Source organism: Pituophis catenifer, unplaced genomic scaffold (genome assembly GCF_029215685.1).
Source record: "Pituophis catenifer annectens isolate HBS135680 unplaced genomic scaffold, rPitCat1.0.hap2 SCAF_13, whole genome shotgun sequence".
Lineage (NCBI taxonomy): Eukaryota > Metazoa > Chordata > Lepidosauria > Squamata > Colubridae > Pituophis > Pituophis catenifer.
The window spans coordinates 23,473,880-23,492,347 of NW_027256893.1; the positions used below are offsets into that span (position 1 = coordinate 23,473,880).

Consider the following 18,468-nt stretch of genomic DNA (forward strand, 5'->3'; position numbering starts at 1 on the left):
CAAGACGAATTGAGCCCGGGTAATTTCTTTCAACCGATTTGCTTCTTGTGTTTCTTTCCAGCTGGTCTGGGCTACAACCAACAAAATCGGCTGCGCCATTAATGTCTGCAAGAGGATGGACGTGTGGGGAGAAGTGTGGGAAAATGCGGTGTATTTGGTCTGCAACTATTCCCCCAAGTAAGGCTACAGGGTGGGGAGACAGGAGAACAGTCTCTGTGGCTTTGTGTTAAAAGTGTAGCCAAATAATGAGATAGATAAGATAACCTTTATTGTCATTTTCTTTTGCTGGGAGCACACTGGCACCCATTACAAGTGAAATTCTGTTGCCTGCTCTCAATAGAATAGAATTCTTTATTGGCCAAGTGTGATCAGACACACAGAGGAATTTGTCTTTGGTGCATATATTCTCAGTGTACATAAGGAGAATAAAATACATTCATCAAGAATAAAAAGATACAACACTTAGTGATAGTCAAGGCTACTAATAAACTATCAAGTCGTACTAGAAAACAAATAAAAACAATATAAATTGAAAGATACAAGCAGCATGGTTATAGTAATAAGTGGGAAGAGATAGATAGATACTAGTAAGGAAGAGAAGAATAATAGTAATACGGTCTTAGTAAATTATTTGACAGTGTTGAGGGAATTATTTGTTTAGCAGAGTGATAGCGTTTGGGAAGAAACTGTCCTTGTGTCTAGTTGTTCTGATGTGCAGTGCTCTATAGCGTCGTTTTGAGGGTAGAAGTTGAAACAAATTTATGTCCAGGATGCGAGGGGTCTGTAGATATTTTCACAGCCCTCTTTTTGACTCATGGAGTAAAGAGGTCATCAATGGAAGGCAGGTTGGTAGCCATTGTTTTTTCTGCAGTTCTAATTTCTTTCAAAAGAAATACCTTCAAAAGAAGGTATATATCTACCCATACAGTACAGCACTCTAACCACTGCACCACCTTGGCTATATGGAACAAAACTGTGACTAAATCTGGATGTTGTGCTTTGGATACCACAAAGCCTCCTTCCAGAAGGTAACAAGAAAAACTGGTCATGAAGAAGATGTCTGGTGAGTCAACATTTCCCAAGACCTCTTCTTGATGCACCCAGCACAACTGTTGCGTACCATAATATGCAAACCCAAGCCAAGATTCCATGGTGTGGTTTAACATGGTAGTTTAAGATATTCACATGACTTGTTTTGTTTTTTTTTTAATTTGATTTATATGCCGCCCTTCTCCGGAGACTCAGGGCAGCTTACAATGCACTAAGCAATAATGTCTTGTTAAGACATTAGTTAGGTTCCCACGACACATTGCACCACAAACCCTTTTTATCCTAGCTTCACGTGTTGGATGACCACAACCTTAAAGTTTAGATCATGGGATGTGCCCAAAATATTAGAATATCAAGACTGGTTGGAGAAATTCCAACACGACAAAGCATATTTCTAGGTTCTTTGGATTTAAAATTTTAGCCAGTTTTGCTTAACCACTGGTATTTTGAATGCTTGTATCAAAATGGTTGCTTTTCCTGGTTGAGATGTTTGGACAACAGACGGGTCCCTGATGGGTCAGGGACAAAGTTCCTTTCAATCTTGAAAAGACAGATGAAGTGTCGAGTGACTTCTGCCTGTTAAAGATGAGAGCTTAGCATGTGGCAAGCACTACGTGAAGCTAATGTTCCCAGATGCTGCCAAAGTTTCTCAGTCATACACAAGAGCTAATATTTATTCATCTCTTGGAAGACACCTGGGAGTCACTCTCAGCTGGAAGAAGTCATTGACCAAAAAAGAACTTTGAGCATTCAGATGGGTGTCCTACCCACCCAAAGGGATTTGGGAGAAAGAAATCGGAGCGGCCTTGAATAATGGTTTTGGGGAACTGGTGTGAAGGCTAATGCCTGGTTGGTTTTGAGGCATAACTTTGGTGCTTTCATCTGCCAAAGTTCTCATCAGAATGCCCCTGACCTATACTTTTGAGGCAGAATGTTCCCATATTAACAGTAATCTATCAAAGCATAGCCACAGTGCGAACGTTATATTTTTTTTCATGGATCAGAGGTCTTGAGAACATAACAAGTCAGGCACCAGGCCTAAAACAGTCCCCAGAGATGATTTTGTAGGCTGCGAGCCTAACACAGGATGAAAGAAGATAACAAGGAATGTTCTGTGTTAATTTTTCAGAGGCAACTGGATTGGAGAAGCCCCCTATAAAAATGGCAGATCCTGTTCTGAATGCCCACCTAGCTATGGAGGAGGGTGTCAGGCTAACCTCTGTCATAAAGGTATGTGATCTAGTAGTGGGCAAACATTGACCCTGGTGCTCAGTGGCTAAGATGCTGAGCTTGTTGATCAGAAAGGTTGGCAGTTCGGCAGTTCAAATCTCTAGTGCCGTGTAACGGAGTGAGCTCCCATTATTTGTCCCAGCTTCTGCCAACCTAGCAGTCCGAAAGCACATAAAAATGCCAGTAGAAAAATAGGGACCACTTTGATGGGAAGGTAACAGCGTTCTGTGCGCCTTTGGCATTTAGCCATGCTGGCCACATGACCACGGAGATGTTTTTGGACAGTGTTGGCTCTTTGGCTTTGAAACGGAGATGAGCACTGCCCCCGAGAGTCAGGAACGATTAGCACATATGTGCGAGGGGAACCTTTACCTTTGTTCTGCTTGTTTTGAGTTGGGTTGCAACCTTGCATGGGTGCATCTTGTGTTGTGATGATGCAATGCTTGTTGAGTCATTCTGAGTAAATGGTTGGATTCGGTGGACATCCCTAGCTGTATAGATGGACCACCTGAAGAAGGTTTGCATCACAGGAGGACAGAAGAGGAAACTCCTTCTCTGGAGCTTTCCAGACTAAGATATGGGCATTTTAGTTGATTGCAAATTAATAGAAATATAGATCTCACAGCAAACACCAGGAGTAGCATTTTCTGCTTCTTCCAGCAATCAAGGCAGCCCAATGCGAATTCCTGAAATTCCCAAGAAATTATACAGCAGGCTGAAAGTAGGGTAGAAAGTAGGGTCTGGAGCCTCTTTTGCAGAAGAAAAGAAGAAAGTTGTTAAGATAGGAAAGGAACAATTTGCCCCAGTATAAATTTGGGTGGCATATTCTATTAGAAAGCCATTTCATCTCTTCCTAGTTAAGATTCATGTTAGCTTAATGTAAACCTCCTGCTCAAATGCTGATCAAGATAGATCTACCATGCTAATTCTCCACAATACGTTCAGTTTTTAGAGTCCTTCTTCCTGAAAACCCAAATTGAACGTTTCCTGATTTGTCTAAGGCGTCGATAGGTGACTAAAAACTCAAGATAGCAGTTGCAACCTTATGAGTAGGGTGCCATCTTGACTTTTTTTTTGACACATCTTCCTCCCTTCTCTGCCCACATGGATGCCTTTGTTTCACACTTATTTATTTGGGATGAGCAGGTTTCAACTATAAATGAAATTAGGGGACAAAATCACTGAATCTCCTTAAACCAGGAGTCTCCAACCTTGGCAACTTTAAGACTTGTGGACTTCAACTCCCAGAATTCCTCAGCCAGCTTTGCTTTGATGGCTGAGGAATTCTGGGAGCTGAAGTCCACAAGTCTTAAAGTTGCCAAGTTTGGAGACCCCTGGTTTAAACAAAAATCCCAAGAATGATTCTTAACTCCTAGTACCTGTCTTCTTTGCTAATGGCGTTGAATAGTAGTAACACACAGCTCTTTTTCCCTCGCTAACCAAAGAGAAAGTAGTCGAAAAACCTGAGACGGATGGGGCAAATGAAGTGGAGTTACAAAAGGTTCCTGACAGAATACAGCCCAAAACTGTAAAACCTACAAAGGAAAAGAAACCGACGGAGCTGACCTACATGAGTAAGAAAGTATTTCTATTTTCCAGCATTTGGGAGTTTGCAGATGATAATTCGGGGATACCTCGCTGCTTGGCTAAGTAGGAGAAAATGCAGCAAGCATTGGACTATTTGGTAAAAATTGGGTTGGGGATTTCCGTGGTTAAATGCATGCCTTAGATCAAGTGTGTTTTAAGTTTGGCAACTTTTAAGACGGGTGGACTTCAATTCCCAGAATTCCCCAGCCAATTCTGGGAGTGGAAGTCCACCCATCTTAAAGTTGCTGAGGAGATAAACATGGGTTAGATAAATTGATAGGCCAACTCAGTTTACTAGTGTAAACACACGTTGTAGAAAATGCCAGAAATTCATCTGGATGGATTTGATATCAATCTGGAAACTTCTAAGGAAGGAAGGAAGATCTCACCCTATATTCCAAGATCTGAATTTTCTAAACAGAAAAATAACTGGAAGTTATAATTACCGTCACAAAGCTATAATGTCACTATATTACTATGAGCTTTATAGGTATCTCAAAAATTGGGGAATATCTTTGGATAAATCATCCATAGCTTTATGTTCTCTACATTTAATTATTCGTTGTACCACGCTTTCTCCTTGGGTGACATTACAGGCTTGTACTCAATGTTACTTAAGGGCTGATCCTGTTGGTTATAGTGTTTCTCTCATAGCTGTGTATCTTCTCATTATTCTAGCTCAAGTGATCAAGTGTGACACCAAAATGAGGGACACGTGTCGAGGATCCACATGTAACAGGTGCTCCACATTTATTTTCTTTCTTTTTACCCTTTGACCTGTGGCGATGTTCAAACACAACGTTCCCTTCTGATGGCCTATAAATCCAAAAATCATGTAGAAACCAGTCCATTCGAGTCTTTTCACGTAAGCTCCAACTCTTGAAGAAAAAGAGGAGCTTCAGACTGTCTCCAACAAGGACCTAGAAATGATTCCTTGCCCGTTCTAGCTACCCATCCTTATGTCTATGGAGATTCTCAGTCATCCAAGTCATGGTTATCCCAAAGGAAACTGGACTTTCCGTTGTTTTTCTTGAAGATGTTTCGCTTCTCATAGAACAGGGGCGTCAAACTCGATTTCATTGAGGGCCATATCAGGATTGTGTTTGACTTGGGGGGGGCGCTGGGGGATGTGTGGTCAGGATTGGCATGGCCAGCTCGATGTCACTCGTGTTGGGGAGAGGGGGGGGCTGTGATGGCCCGAACGCTCTGCCAGCGAAAACGGGCTCCTGAGCTCCGTTTTCAGCTGCAACGGCCTTCTGCAACCCTCTGCCAGTGAAAACGGAGCTCGCGAGGGCAGCATGCGGCTTTCCCAAGCTCCGTTTTTGCTGGCAAAGGCACCACAGGCTGGATCTAAGCACTCCGTGGAGCGGATCTGGGCCCTGGGCCTTGAGTTTGACACCCGTGTCATAGAAGAAGATTCTTCATTTCTGACTGAATGGCCGAGAATGGAAGGAAGATGACTGCAAGGAATATAAATCCTTCCATTCTCCACCATTCAGTCAGAACTGAAGAAGCTTCTTGGGTGAGAAGCGAAATGTCTTCAAGGAAAACAAAGAAAGTCCAGTTGCCTTTGGGGAAAAAAAAAAACCTTTGGGATACCCATCCTTATATTAGCTTCAGTCTTTCACCATTCTCCTCTGACAAATGTTTGTCTCTCTCAGATGGATCATCCATCCTTCCTCTGCGTAATGCTTTTAATTACAGTACAGTTGAATGAACCGAATCCAATTCAAATATTAGCTGAGAATGCTTAAGGGAAGAGCTGGTAAAATCTACACCAGGAATGATATATCCTCCTCAGTCTGGCCTTTAAAATGATGCTGAGGTCCATAACATTTGGTGAGCACCAGGTGGAGAATGTTTGCACTGGACAGAAGGCAGATTCCAAAATTCCTTAATGGTTCCCTTTTTATTTTTATTCCTTTGGCTAGGTATCTGTGCCCAGCTGGTTGCTTGAACAGTAAGGCTAAAGTATTTGGATTCCCCAAATATGAAAGTGTAAGTTTTTTTAAAAAAGAAAAAAAACCCCACATATTTCAGAGTTATGGTTTTCAAAGTCGAAATCTTTACTTTGGTGATTGACAGATTTTTAAAAAATAAACATTTAGAACTATAACATTTACAATCCTTCCAGTCCAGCCTATAAACTATGGAAAAATAACTGGAAATTATTATTAGCGACACAAAGCTATAACATCAGTACACTACTACCCTGTTTTCCCGAAAATAAGACATTCCCTGATAATAAGCCCAATTGGGTTTTTGAGCGCATGTGCTAAAATAATCCCCAATGAAAATAATCCCTCCCCCAAAATATTTAAATGCATGCACAGCCAGTCCTCGCCATTTCCTCTGGTTACAGTTAGGGAGACAGAGCTGGAAATCAGGTAAGACGGCAAGAGGAGCCCCATCTTGCTCCATGCACCCCAAAATAATAAGACCTCCCTGAAAATAAGGCCAAGCACTTATTTCGGGGTTAAAAAAAATATAAGACAGGGTCTTATTTTGGGGGAAACATGGTATGAACTGTATAGGTATCTCAAAAATTGAGGAATATCATTGGATAAATCATCCATAGCTTTATGTTCTCTACATTTAATTAATTGTTGTGCCAAGCTTTCTCCTTGGGTGACATTGCAGGCTTTTGACACAATAGCTAAAAAACACATCACACCTAAAATGTCCAGAAATGTTTCACTATCTTTGCTTTAAAAAAAATATCAGCCTTGTGCAATTTCATAAGTGGTTTCTTCCTTTCTTCCAGGCATCCAGCATATGTCGAGCAGCTATTCATTCTGGAGTATTAGATAACAGAGGAGGCCTAGTAGATATTACTAGGAAAGGAAGATCAGACTTCTTCGTAATGTCTGTAAGAAACGGAGTTCAGACACTCAGGTAATCCCATTTTCTATGTGCAAAAATAATCTAGTTACATCAAGTCTCTAGCCGTGATTTGAAATAGAAATAGAAATAGAATAAACAGGGTCCTTGGAGGTCTTCTAGTCCAACCCCCTTCTTAGGCAGGAAACCCTACACCACTTCAGACAAATGGTTGTCCAATCTCTTCTTAAAAACTTCCAGTGTTGGAGCATTCACAACTTCTGGAGGAAAGTCGTTCCACTGATTAATTGTTCTGACTGTCAGGAAATTCCTCCTTAGTTCTAAGCAGCTTCTCTCCTTGGTTAGTTTCCACCCATTGCTTCTTGTCCTACCCTCAGGTGCTCTGGAGAATAGCTTGACTCCTTCTTCTTTGTGGCAGCCCCAGAGATATAGGAACACTTCTATCATGTCACCCCCATGTCCTTCTTTTCATTAAAGTAGACATACCCAATTCCAGCAACCATTCTTCATATGTTTTAGCCTCCAGTCCCCTTTGTTGCTCTTCTCCGCACTTTTTTGCAACTTTGCTGCGTCTTTGGTTCTGCTTGCCAATGAATAAGAGTTGAAGTCTTGCTTAAGTGGCAGACACTGTTACTCTCTATCTCTTGTAATGTTATCTAGAAACTTAATTTTGGAATGACCTCTTAAACATTGAATTCATGCCAGTTTTTTTTTTCCCCCTTTGCCAGCAAATACAAACCTTCCAACGGTTTTGCTGTGTCGAAAGTCACAGGTAAGCTTTTCTTCATGGAGAAGAAAGAATTGGTGTCAATTCCTCCAGAATCCCCATGGATTAAATCCTGTTCTAGTAGTTAGTCTATTAAATGAGGAGACGGAAGTAAGAAGATAAATGGGGAGATATCGTCATGAAAGAAAGAGAGAAAGGCAGAGAAAAAGAAAACAAGGGAGAAAATAAAAGGGTTAAGATAATGAGAGGAAGGGATATATAGAACAATAAGACCCAAGTAATGCTGTCCAACAGCTCACTGATGGTGGCCCTTTAGTTCATGGTTGAGTGCAATTATAGCTCTGGGATAAAAACTATTCAGAAAACGTGCAGCCCGAGTTTGAATTGTTCTGTATCTTCTGCCAGAAGGCAACAACTCAAAAAGATTGTAAGCAGGATGGGAAGAGTCTCTGAGAAAGTTATGCAATTTCCTCAAACAGCGAGATTCGAAGATGTCATCCAGGGCTGGTAGCTGGAGCCCGATGATATTCTGGGCAGTTTTAATGATTCTCTGTAGAGCTTTTTTGTCCGCTACAAAGCTGCTCCCATACCATGCAAGAATGCCGTATGTCAGGACACTCTCGATGGTGCTACGATAGTAGGACAGAAGTAGATGCTGAGATAGATTTATCTTCCTGAGCATTCTCAGGAAGTACAGCCTCTTCTTTGCCTTCTTCACCTCCTGCTTTCAAGTGAATCTAAATCGCATAGCACAGCTTACTACTTACCTTAAAACAGCTCTTTTTTCCATGCAAAGCACATGTTTGGTGTGTACTTCACATGCGCAGGCAACCCGTGAAGAATTTCACCACTGTAACCACTGCAACAATCCCTGGAGATTCTCAGTCATCCACATTATGTTTGTTCCAAAGGTGCTTTTTCAGGAGGCAACTGGACTTTCCTTATTTTTCCTGAAGACGTTTTGCTTCTCATCCTACTTAGAAGCCTCTTCAGTCGAGAAGCGAAACGTCTTCAAGAAAAACCAAGTGAGTCCAGTTGCCTCTTGAAAAAGGACCTTTGGGAAGAGCTCGTGATAGCTTCATCTCAAGGTGTTTTGCACACCTCTTCAGGGAAAAAAAAAAACCAAAGGGAAAAGAAAGGAAGGAAAGGGGGGGTGGGGGTGTTGGAGAAGTTTCTGTAATCCAAAGAGGTTCTCTGCAACCCTAGATGGAAAAGTATTTTTGCAAAGTTGCTTGAAGAGAAAGCTTCATGATGTGAACCTTTGCCGAAGCGAATCCCTCCCTGACATTCCTGCAGGGTTTTGTACGTTCAAATGATCCGCTAAAAAATGACGTGTTAAGAAAAGGAGAGTAGTCATAAATGCAACACACCAGGCAGCCTAATGAACAATTTGCTTTGAAGTCAAGCGATCTCTTCCTCTTGCGTTTGTCTTCCTTCTCTTCCATCGTCGAGATGTTTGTTTGGACAAACACAGGAAAGTCCTAAGAACAGCAAGAAATATCAAGCAAGAAATCTCCCAGGAATAAATATATCTTATTCCCCAAATGCAATAATTTTCCACCCAGTTATGGTTATGATCCAGGCAAAACACAGCCCAACTTCGATTTGTTTTGGGGCCAGCAGGCTTCTGTTTGTCCGAACAAAGGCATTAGAATAATAATAATAAAAAAACCCAAGACATTTCAGAAGCAGTGCCATCAAGTTTGGAGTTGACTTAAATTCAGCCAGGACCCTGCAGCTTTACATGACAAATGAGGCTACTTCAAACAGCTGTTGATTTAAACTCACACACCCTCCCACTTTCCTGTAATTTTGGCAGGTCTCCAGGATTAAAGAAAAAGCAAAAGAAATGTCTCCGCACTCAATATTTTTATAGGATCCACTGGTTGATGCCTTCCCTGAAAATTCCTTAACTCTTTCCCTGCCTTCTAAGCTCCAACTCGATTTCATTGAGGACCACATCAGGGTTGTGTTTGACCTTGGGTGTGTGTGTGTGTGTGTGTGTGTGTGTGTGTGTGTGTGTGTGTGTGGGGCCAGGGTGGATGTGGCCAGCTCAACATCACTCGTGTTGGGGGTACCTGTGGTGGCCAAGTGCTAAGGCAGAACTTCCCTCAGACCAGGGGTGAAATCCAGCAGGTTCTGACAGGTTCAGGAGAACCAGTAGCAGAAATTTTGACTAGTTCAGAGAACTGGCAAATGCCACCTCTGGCTGGCCCCAGAGTGGGGTGGGAATGGAGATTTTGCAGTATCCTTCCCCCAGGAGTGGGGAGGGAATGGAGATTTTGCAGTATCCTTCCCCTGGAGTGGGGAGGGAATGGGGATTTTGCAGTATCCTTCTCCCAGAAGTGGGGTGGGAATGGAGATTTTGCAGTATCCTTCCCCTGCCATGCCCACCAAGCCACGGCCACCAAGCCACACCACACCCACCAAGCTATGCCCACAGAACCGGTAGTAAAAAAAAAAATTGGATTTCACCACTGCCTCAGACTCTCCCTCACTCTCATTATAATCTTCCTTCCTTCCTTCCTTCCTTCCTTCCTTCCTTCCTTCCTTCCTTCCTTCCTTCCTTCCTTCCTTCCTTCCTTCCTTCCTTCCCTCCCTCCCTCCCTCCCTCCCTCCCTCCCTCCCTCTTCCTTCTCCTTTCTTCTTCCTTCCTTCCCATCTTTCTTTCTTTTTCTTTGTCTTCCCCTTTCTCCTTTCCTGTCCTTTCTTGCATGCTCAAATAGAGAAACATTTCTTCTTTTGTTTTGTTTTTAGTTTATTTTGCGAGTCCTCTGCCAGAAAAAATGGAGCTGCGCATGGTCCTCCCGACCTCAGTTTTCACTGGCAGAGGCACCGCAGGCTGGTCCTTTGCTGTTTCCAGGGTTGCCCCACGGGCCAGATCTAAGCATCCCACAGACCGGATCCGGCCCCCAGGCCTTGAGTTTTACACCCCTGGCCTAGTGTTACTGATGAATTGACTTAGTCCTCAAGTTATTTCTTGAACGCTGTGCGAGGCAATACAAGCATAAGCTAAGACATCAGGACACTTTAATGCATTTACCAACAGCTGTACTGGAAAAAAGATGTAAGAAAAGGCTGTGTAAAGATTAGCATTGTGCAGATGATAGCTCACTTTTATAAAGACCTTCCTACATTATTCACATATTTGAATAAATATATATGAAACCTATTGAATACATTGAAGGACTCTATATTAAATATAATCACTAACCTACAGAGTCCGTATTGAGATGATTGCTTGGTATACTGTATCTTTTTTTTCCTTCTTAATTGTACTAATTTTGAATTTGTGCATTCTTGCCTTTTGACCACCCTTACAAAGAAAACCCAAAGTTCATACATCTCTTGTATGTATTCTTAATTCCACAGTGCAGACTTTGGATTGTTACACCACAGTAGAGGAACTGTGTCCATTCAAGAAGCCAACTACTCATTGCCCAAGGTAAGTGGTGGGACTCTAGTCATGGCTATTCGAAGGGATGGCTTGCTCAGAATTTCTGTTGGAAGAATCACATTGAAGCTACTACTGGTAGTAATAATTTCTGCTGGAAAAAACCAACCAATCTAACAGCTGCTGCTATGGGCAATTGAGAAATGAAAGTGTTGCCTTATGATAGGGCATTTCAGATCCATGTGGCTGTTTGGTAGAACTTCCCACAGCTTGACTTCAGTAGATGCTGTTGGCCAATCAGAACCCCGATAGAGGAAAATATTTGTGGCTCAGGGTTGAAATGAGTGGTGATCCTTGGTGCTCTCTGAGCTTGGGTGTTTTCTTGAAGACATTTCATTACCCAAACTAGGTAACGTCATCAGACTAGCACTGGATGATATTATCTAGGTTGCATAATAAAACATCTGCAAAAAACCCAACCATGATCAGAATTCCCAATGGATGAAGCTGATGGAGATACTGTAGAATTCTGCATTGCTTCCAAGAGCTCCTAGTTAACATCATTGCCCAGAGGATAATTGGTTGCTCTCTCCCCTCCTTGGAAGAGCTTTATAGCTCCCGCTGCCTTAAGAAAGTTCAAAACATTCCTAAAGATCCATCTCATCCTGGGCACCTTTTTTTTTTTTTAACTATTACCATCTGGCAGACGGTACAGGATAATAAAAACAAGGACAAATAGGCTGAAAAACAGCTTCTATCCCAGGGCAGTAACTATATTGAATTCTACTGTATAGCACAATGTTAATGTAATATCAGGGGTTTTCGATTCAATTGTATAGAATGTGAAGGATGCGTGTTTTTGTTTTATTTTTATACTTTTCTTATGTATGATATACACCGAAGATGGCATTTAATTTCGTTGTACAAGGTGCAATGACAATAAAGTAAACTAACTAGTTAGGTTCCTTTTTCCATTTCTTACTAAACCAGTGGTTCAAATCATTCTTCATCTCTTTATTTCATCTTTTAGGTCTTACTGTCCAGCTTACTGCAAAAACGAGCCAAACCACTGGGCTACAGTATACGGCACAAAAATATATGCAGATGTGAGTAATTCTTTCTTACTTAACAAAAACCAGGATGCTGGCTCGTTCTTTTGATGAGTGAGGATTTGGACAGATGAGTGTGTCTCACCCTTACTAACATGGGTGGCTCCCATGTCAACTCCCAGAATTGCCCAGCCATCCTGAGGAATCCTGGGAGTTGAAGTCCACACAACTTAAAGTTGCTAAGTTTGAGAAATATTTATATCAAGGACTGAGGACTGAGGTGAAATTTTTGCAGCTGAGTGCAGCTCTAGGATAGGATAGGATAGGATAGGATAGGATAAGGTAGGGTAGGGTAGGGTAGGGTAGGGTAGGGTAGGGTAGAGTAGAGTAGAATAGAATAGAATAGAATAGAATAGAATAGAATAGAATAGAATAGAATAGAATAGAATAGAATAGAATAGAATAGAATAGAATATTTTTTTTATTGGCCAAGTGTGATTGGACATACAAGGAATTTGTCTTGGTGCATACACTCTCAGTGTACATAAAAGAAAAGATACATTCGTCAAGAATCATAAGGTACAACACTTAATGATAGTCATAGGGTACAAATAAGCAAATCAGGAAACAATATCAATATAAATCATAAGGATACAAGCAACAAAGCTACAGTCATACAGTCATAAGTGGGAGGAGATGGGTGATGGGAACGATGAGAAGATTAATAGTAATAGTAACACAGTCTTAGTGAATAGTTTGACAGTGTTGAGGGAATGATTTGTTTAGCAGAGTGATGGCGTTCGGGAAAAAACTGTCCTTGTGTCTAGTTGTTCTGGTGTGCAGTGCTCTATAGCATCGTTTTGAGGGTAGGAGTTGAAACAATTTATGTCCAGGATGCGAGGGGTCTGTAGATATTTTCACAGCCTTCTTTTTGACTCGTGCAGTATACAGGTCCTCAATGGAAGGCAGGTTGGTAGCCATTGTTTTTTCTGCAGTTCTAATCATCCTCTGAAGTCTGTCTGTCTTGTTGGGTTGCAGAGCCAAACCAGACAGTTATAGAGGTGCAGATGACAGACAGATAGATGCCATGGCTTCTTCCATATGGCCCACTCATGACACTCATAATGGTAGACATTACCTATTTTGAATAGTTTCTCCTTGCTTTCCCTTAAAGTACACACAGGGGAGGGGGTAGTGATAGCATCACACAAGATGCATTGTAAAACAATGAGGAAAAAAAGAAAGAAGAGAAGGAAAAGGTAGCAAGAAGGCATTAGAGAGGAAGTGGAGAGCCAAGCCACATCTTCTCGAGAACTTCTTCAGGTTGGACAAGGCCATCAGTCAAAACAAGTGGAAGGCTTCCCTCTTCAAAGGTCCTCTCCAACGTCTTCCCAGCAGGAGGTTAAAGAGTTCCTCTCGAAAGGCTAAGCATGAAAGTCACAATCCATCCATGCCTGGAATGGAACAAATGTGCAAAGTAGCCAGCACACATTGCTGGGTGTCCCTGCTTCCCATTAATGTCTAGAAAGGAGCCAACAAATTGTTGTGCGTTCTAATTTCAGCAGGCGTCCAAAATAGCTCTTAGCAATTCAGCACCGGGCTTCTGGCAGGCGAGGCGGGGCGGGGGGGGACCAAGAACTAAAAAGGAAAGACAGTCCTTGGTATTCCAGCCTGGTATTTCTCATGGAATACAGGGATAGCATATAAATACTGAGTTGCTTTCTTAAAGTTCTTTATACCCAGGATAAAATAATCCCTTTGATTTTATTTTTCCCCCCCCTGTTGCTTTGGACTGTATTTGCCAAAAAACTCATTTTGGACACTTAGAACCTTCCTTGCTTCTGGCAATCACTTCTCGTCACCACTTGCAGAGTCACTACAGATAGGAACTGGCCTTTTTGGCCTACTGTCCTGGGCTTGGTTTGTAGAAGAGGCTAAACCGTAACACGGGCTCTCTGTGGTTTAAACTCAGAAGTCGGAATGAATCTAGAGGTTGTGATGCATAAAACGTAGCTGACGACTTATTACAAGAACGCTACCAATTTTGGAATGTGTGAGTTCTCCTCTTCAGGAAATGACCTTCTTCTCAAAACTTGCTCACCACGATAAGAGATTTCTGCTGCAGAGGAGAAGACGGGCCAGAAACCAGGAACGCAATGCAAGCAAAAAAAAAAAAAGGAAGGAAGGAAGGAAGGAAGGAAGGAAGGAAGGAAGGAAGGAAGGAAGGAAAGTGAGAGAGAGAGGAAGAAAGAAAAAGGAAGGAAGGAAAGGAAGGAAGGAAAAAAGGAGAGAGAGAGAGAGAGAGAGAGAGAGAGAGAGAGAGAGAGAGAGAGAATAAATAAATAAATAAATAAATAAATAAATAAATAAATGGAATGGAATGGAATGGAATGGAATGGAATGGAATGGAATGGAATGGAATGGAATGGATGTGTTGGCCACAGGAATGATGAATTTGAACAAGCTGAGCATCCCAGAAACCAACTGTTTAGAACAGAATTCGGGGAATGAGGTGTTATGGAAACTCTGCCTGAGTTCCTTAAGGACAGGAAGTTGTTCCCCAGCCAGTTTCCGATGCCGTGGAACAGAAGGGTTAGCAGGCCATTGGAAGCGCAGCAGCGCCTGTAAAAAAACAACTCCCTCTGCTCTCCTTGACCATATATAGAAAAGGCTCAAATCAAACCGGCATGAGAAATCCTAGAAAGCCGCCAACACAGAGGCAGCGACAGGGATGAAAAATGGGACCTAGAGGAACTGACCTTTTATGGCTTGGGAGGGGATGGAGGTGTGGGACAACTTCAACCATGATGTATGTGCAGGCCTGGAGAAAGAAATGCACCTCTGAACTATTCCTACGTTCTTTGCCCAAATTCCATGACATTCTGGTCACAGTGGGAATTTTGAGGCATTGCACCCGGGTGAATGTGTAATTTTGGGTTGTTTTTTTCCCTCTTTTGGGTCATTGTAGAGAGAGAGAGAGAGAGGGAGGGAGGGAGGGAGGGAGGGAGGGAGAGAGAGAGAGAGAGAGAGAGAGAGAGAGAGAGAGAGGAGAGAGAGAGAGAGAGAGAGAGAGAGAGAGAGAGAGAGAATTCTTTATTGGCCAAGAGTGATTGGACACACAAGGAATTTGTCTTGGTGCATACGCTCTCAGTGTACATAAAAGATACATTCGTCAAGAATCATAAGGTACAACACTTGATAGCCATAGGGTCCAAATAAGCAATCAAATCATATTAGGAAACAATCAATATAAATCGTAAGGATACCAGCAACAAGGTTACAGTCATACAGTCATAAATGGAAGGAGATGGGTGATAGGAACAATGAGAAGATTAATAGTAGTGGAGACTTAGTGAATAGTTTGAAAGTGTTGAGGGAATTATTTGTTTAGCAGAGTGATGGCGTTTGGGAAAAAACTGTCCTTGTGTCTAGTTGTTCTGGTGTGCAGTGCTCTATAGGGTCGTTTTGAGGGTAGGAGTTGAAACAGTTTATGTCCAGGATGCGAGGGGTCTGTAGATATTTTCCCAGCCCTCTTTTTGACTTGTGCAGTAATACAGGTCCTCAATGGAAGGCAGGTTGGTAGCCGTTGTTTTTTCTGCAGTTCTAATTATCTTCTGAAGTCTGTGTCTGTCTTGTTGGGTTGCAGAGCCAAACCAGACAGTTATAGAGATGCAGATGACAGACTCAATAATTCCTCTGTAGAACTGGATCAGCAGCTCTTCCATTGTCTCAGTAGTTGGGTTGTTCTGTTTTATTACGCTACAGGTAGTCCTCGACTTACAACAGTTCGTTTGGTGACCATTCAAAGTTACATCAGCAGTGAAAAGAGTCACTTACGACTGTTTTTTCACCCTTAGGACCATAAGGTCATAAAATGATGCAAAGCTCACTTAACAACTCTCTTGCTTGGCAACAGAAATTTTGGCCTTGATTGTGGTCGTAATTCGAGGACTACCTGTACTTTCTGAAGAATTGGGCGACACAAATCTATCTCAGGGAGGGTTGTGTTCTCTTATCGTGATACAGTGATGAAATTCAATATGGACCACACAGAGACATGCACGTACAAAATCAAATCTCTCTGATCTTGGAGGCTTCTTAAGTGTGTTCTGGTTTTTTTTTATTTTTTAATGAGGACTCGTCACCCCCAGATGGTTGAGAAATATGCTTGGGAACAAATGCTTTTTGGTCTCATGGAAAGCTGGACCACTGCTGATGCTGGCTGATTTAAAGATTTAAGTCTGGCTTTGGCCTGAGCCTCTTAATCTGCTCTCCTGCAACATGTAAAGTGTTAGAAGAGTCGTAACCGGAGATTTACGGAGAGGTGACAGAAGCCTGGGTGTCACAAGGCTTGTTCTGTAATGTTTCAGAATTCCAGCATCTGCAAAGCTGCTGTTCACGCAGGAGTCATCAGAGACGATTCTGGCGGTTACATCGACGTGATGCCGGTCGATAAGAAGAAAGTCTACAATGGATCCTTGAGGAACGGGATCCGATCTGAAAGGTAAGGCGAAAACATTTCCAACCCGGTTAGAAGAAGGGAAAAAAACAACCCTACCTAAACACAAGAGATAGTTTGTCTCTAAGGAATATCTGGAGATCTAAAGATCTGGAAATGCAAATTTGGAGTCTAGAAATAGAAACAGAGATATGAATAAGGTGCTCGTTACCTACCGTGTTTCCCTGAAAATAAGACCCTGTCTTATATTTTTTTAACCCTGAAATAAATGCTTGGCCTTATTGCCATGCACTCAAAAGTCCGATTGAACTTTTGAGTGCATTTTTTAAGAACAGGGGATGTCTTATTTTGGGGGAAACAGGGTATCCGAAGGTAAGTAGTAGGGCAGCTCCACCCCCTCATCCCCACTCTAGCTTAATCTTTACCTGTGTACCCTGAAGTGGGTGGGGTCTTAATTAGGGCTTATTTGTGGGGGGAGGGTAGGGCTTATATTGGGTGCATGTGTAAAAATCAAGCTAGGACTTATTTTCTGAGTAGGTCGTATTTTCGGGGAAACACAGTATCATCTTCATCTCTCCCTCGAGCAGCTCAGAAAAAGGTTCTCCAAAGCAGACAAGAGGTCAACCAGAAAGGCCCAGTTGTCAAAATATTTCTTTTGTGCTTATGTCTTATTCGCCCGTTGTTTCCACTGGAGCTGATGTTTTATCCTTCCTTGCCAGCTTAAAGGCTCCCAGGGAAGGGAAAGCTTTCCAAATCTTTGCTGTGAGGCAGTAATTTCCCCAAGATGGTGAGACTTTTTGTGGAGAGAAACTGCAGCCTTGTGTGTTTCTCCTTGGGGGAGAGATGTTTGCCCCACCTTGGACCACGACGAAGCCTTCAAATCCATCCATCTTCTTTTGGAGAAAAAAAAGACGGCAGCAGGAATCGGCAACATCTGCTCACTGTTTTATTTTCGGACTGTTGTTATTCTACTTCCAAATGTTTTGAACCTTCAAGAAGTAAGAAGATGGTTCGAGTTTAGGAGAGAAGATGGTTGAAAAACTGGCTTACCCCACCTTTCCTATGAACAATTTTGTCCCCCAAATATAGGGGTTCTCATAAACACTACTTCCAGGAGGAATGTTTATCTGATCAGTAGGCTTTGAATGAGAACATAGAAAACATTTAGGTCACCCCAAAGGCTAAATTTTTGAAAGATTGAGTCAAAGTCAAGAATATACCTGGAATCCAAGTCACCTTGTGATACCTTGAATGGTGTGGTGATTTAGGAAAGGTTTAGACCACACTAAACAAATAGCATAGATTTCTTTTGATGGGGACTAGGAAAGAGGTATTGCATTTCCAGAAAAGAATCTGCTTTTGCAAAAGAATGGAAAGATTGCTATTTCTCTCAAAAGAAACTTAAATGGAATAAATAGGTTTGCTGGCCAAACAACTGCAGGAAGTTAGGAAAACGGGGTTCAATTATCACCAAATTAAATGCTTGGGACCCCTGTCTTGGCACATTCTGATTCATTGCATGTTAGTTAGCATTGTTTTATTTACAGATGAATCCAACTTATTTTATTCAGCAGAGCTGTTCTAGCTTAGCTAAGCAATGGTTGCAAAAAGTTTTATTTTGTTTTATTTAGTTTATTTTGCTGGAATTGAAAAGGTTTTTGCTTTACTTGTTTATTTGTATAGATTGGAAGCTTGATATATTAAGTTGGTCACAACATGTATATTATGAAGGCCTGTTAGAACAATTCTGTTTTCTGATATTCAGTACGATTCCTGTAGATCATACTCAAATGTTGTCCTAATGAAATAGTTGTGAAGTCGTCCTCTTTCAATCCAAATATTTGAAGGCTTAGATTCGTTAAGGATTTATCCTTCCTCTAAAAACTTCATCCCAGTCTTCATGGGAAGCCAAAGAGGCGCCTTCTGTTAATCTGACACAAGGTTGGTCTACGAAAACTGGCCTCTGATCCCACCATACAAAAAGGACAAATATTGTTCAATTCAATGTGTGATTTCTATTTATTTAAACTTCTTGATTTTAGGGGCCCGTGGCTCAGTTAAAACACACACACAACAACCTTCAAATAAAACATGTGATTCAACAGTTCCTGTACGTGGGCTGGATTTTGGC

The 18,468-nt window shown here is 41.9% G+C and overlaps 1 protein-coding gene across 1 annotated transcript in view; it reads left to right on the forward strand.

Moving 5' to 3' along the window:
* CRISPLD2 (cysteine rich secretory protein LCCL domain containing 2) overlaps window positions 1-17,973 on the forward strand; it is a 32,718-nt gene extending 14,745 nt beyond the window's left edge. Inside the window, exons 5-15 of the mRNA XM_070952779.1 lie at window positions 62-177; window positions 2,180-2,280; window positions 3,726-3,854; window positions 4,546-4,606; window positions 5,799-5,865; window positions 6,632-6,762; window positions 7,437-7,480; window positions 10,808-10,880; window positions 11,860-11,935; window positions 16,249-16,382; window positions 17,057-17,973. Of these exons, the coding sequence (XP_070808880.1) occupies window positions 62-177; window positions 2,180-2,280; window positions 3,726-3,854; window positions 4,546-4,606; window positions 5,799-5,865; window positions 6,632-6,762; window positions 7,437-7,480; window positions 10,808-10,880; window positions 11,860-11,935; window positions 16,249-16,382; window positions 17,057-17,111 (987 nt within the window). The 3' untranslated portion in view covers window positions 17,112-17,973. The remainder of the gene's footprint in view (window positions 1-61; window positions 178-2,179; window positions 2,281-3,725; window positions 3,855-4,545; window positions 4,607-5,798; window positions 5,866-6,631; window positions 6,763-7,436; window positions 7,481-10,807; window positions 10,881-11,859; window positions 11,936-16,248; window positions 16,383-17,056) is intronic.
* The last annotated feature ends 495 nt before the right edge of the window (window positions 17,974-18,468 follow it).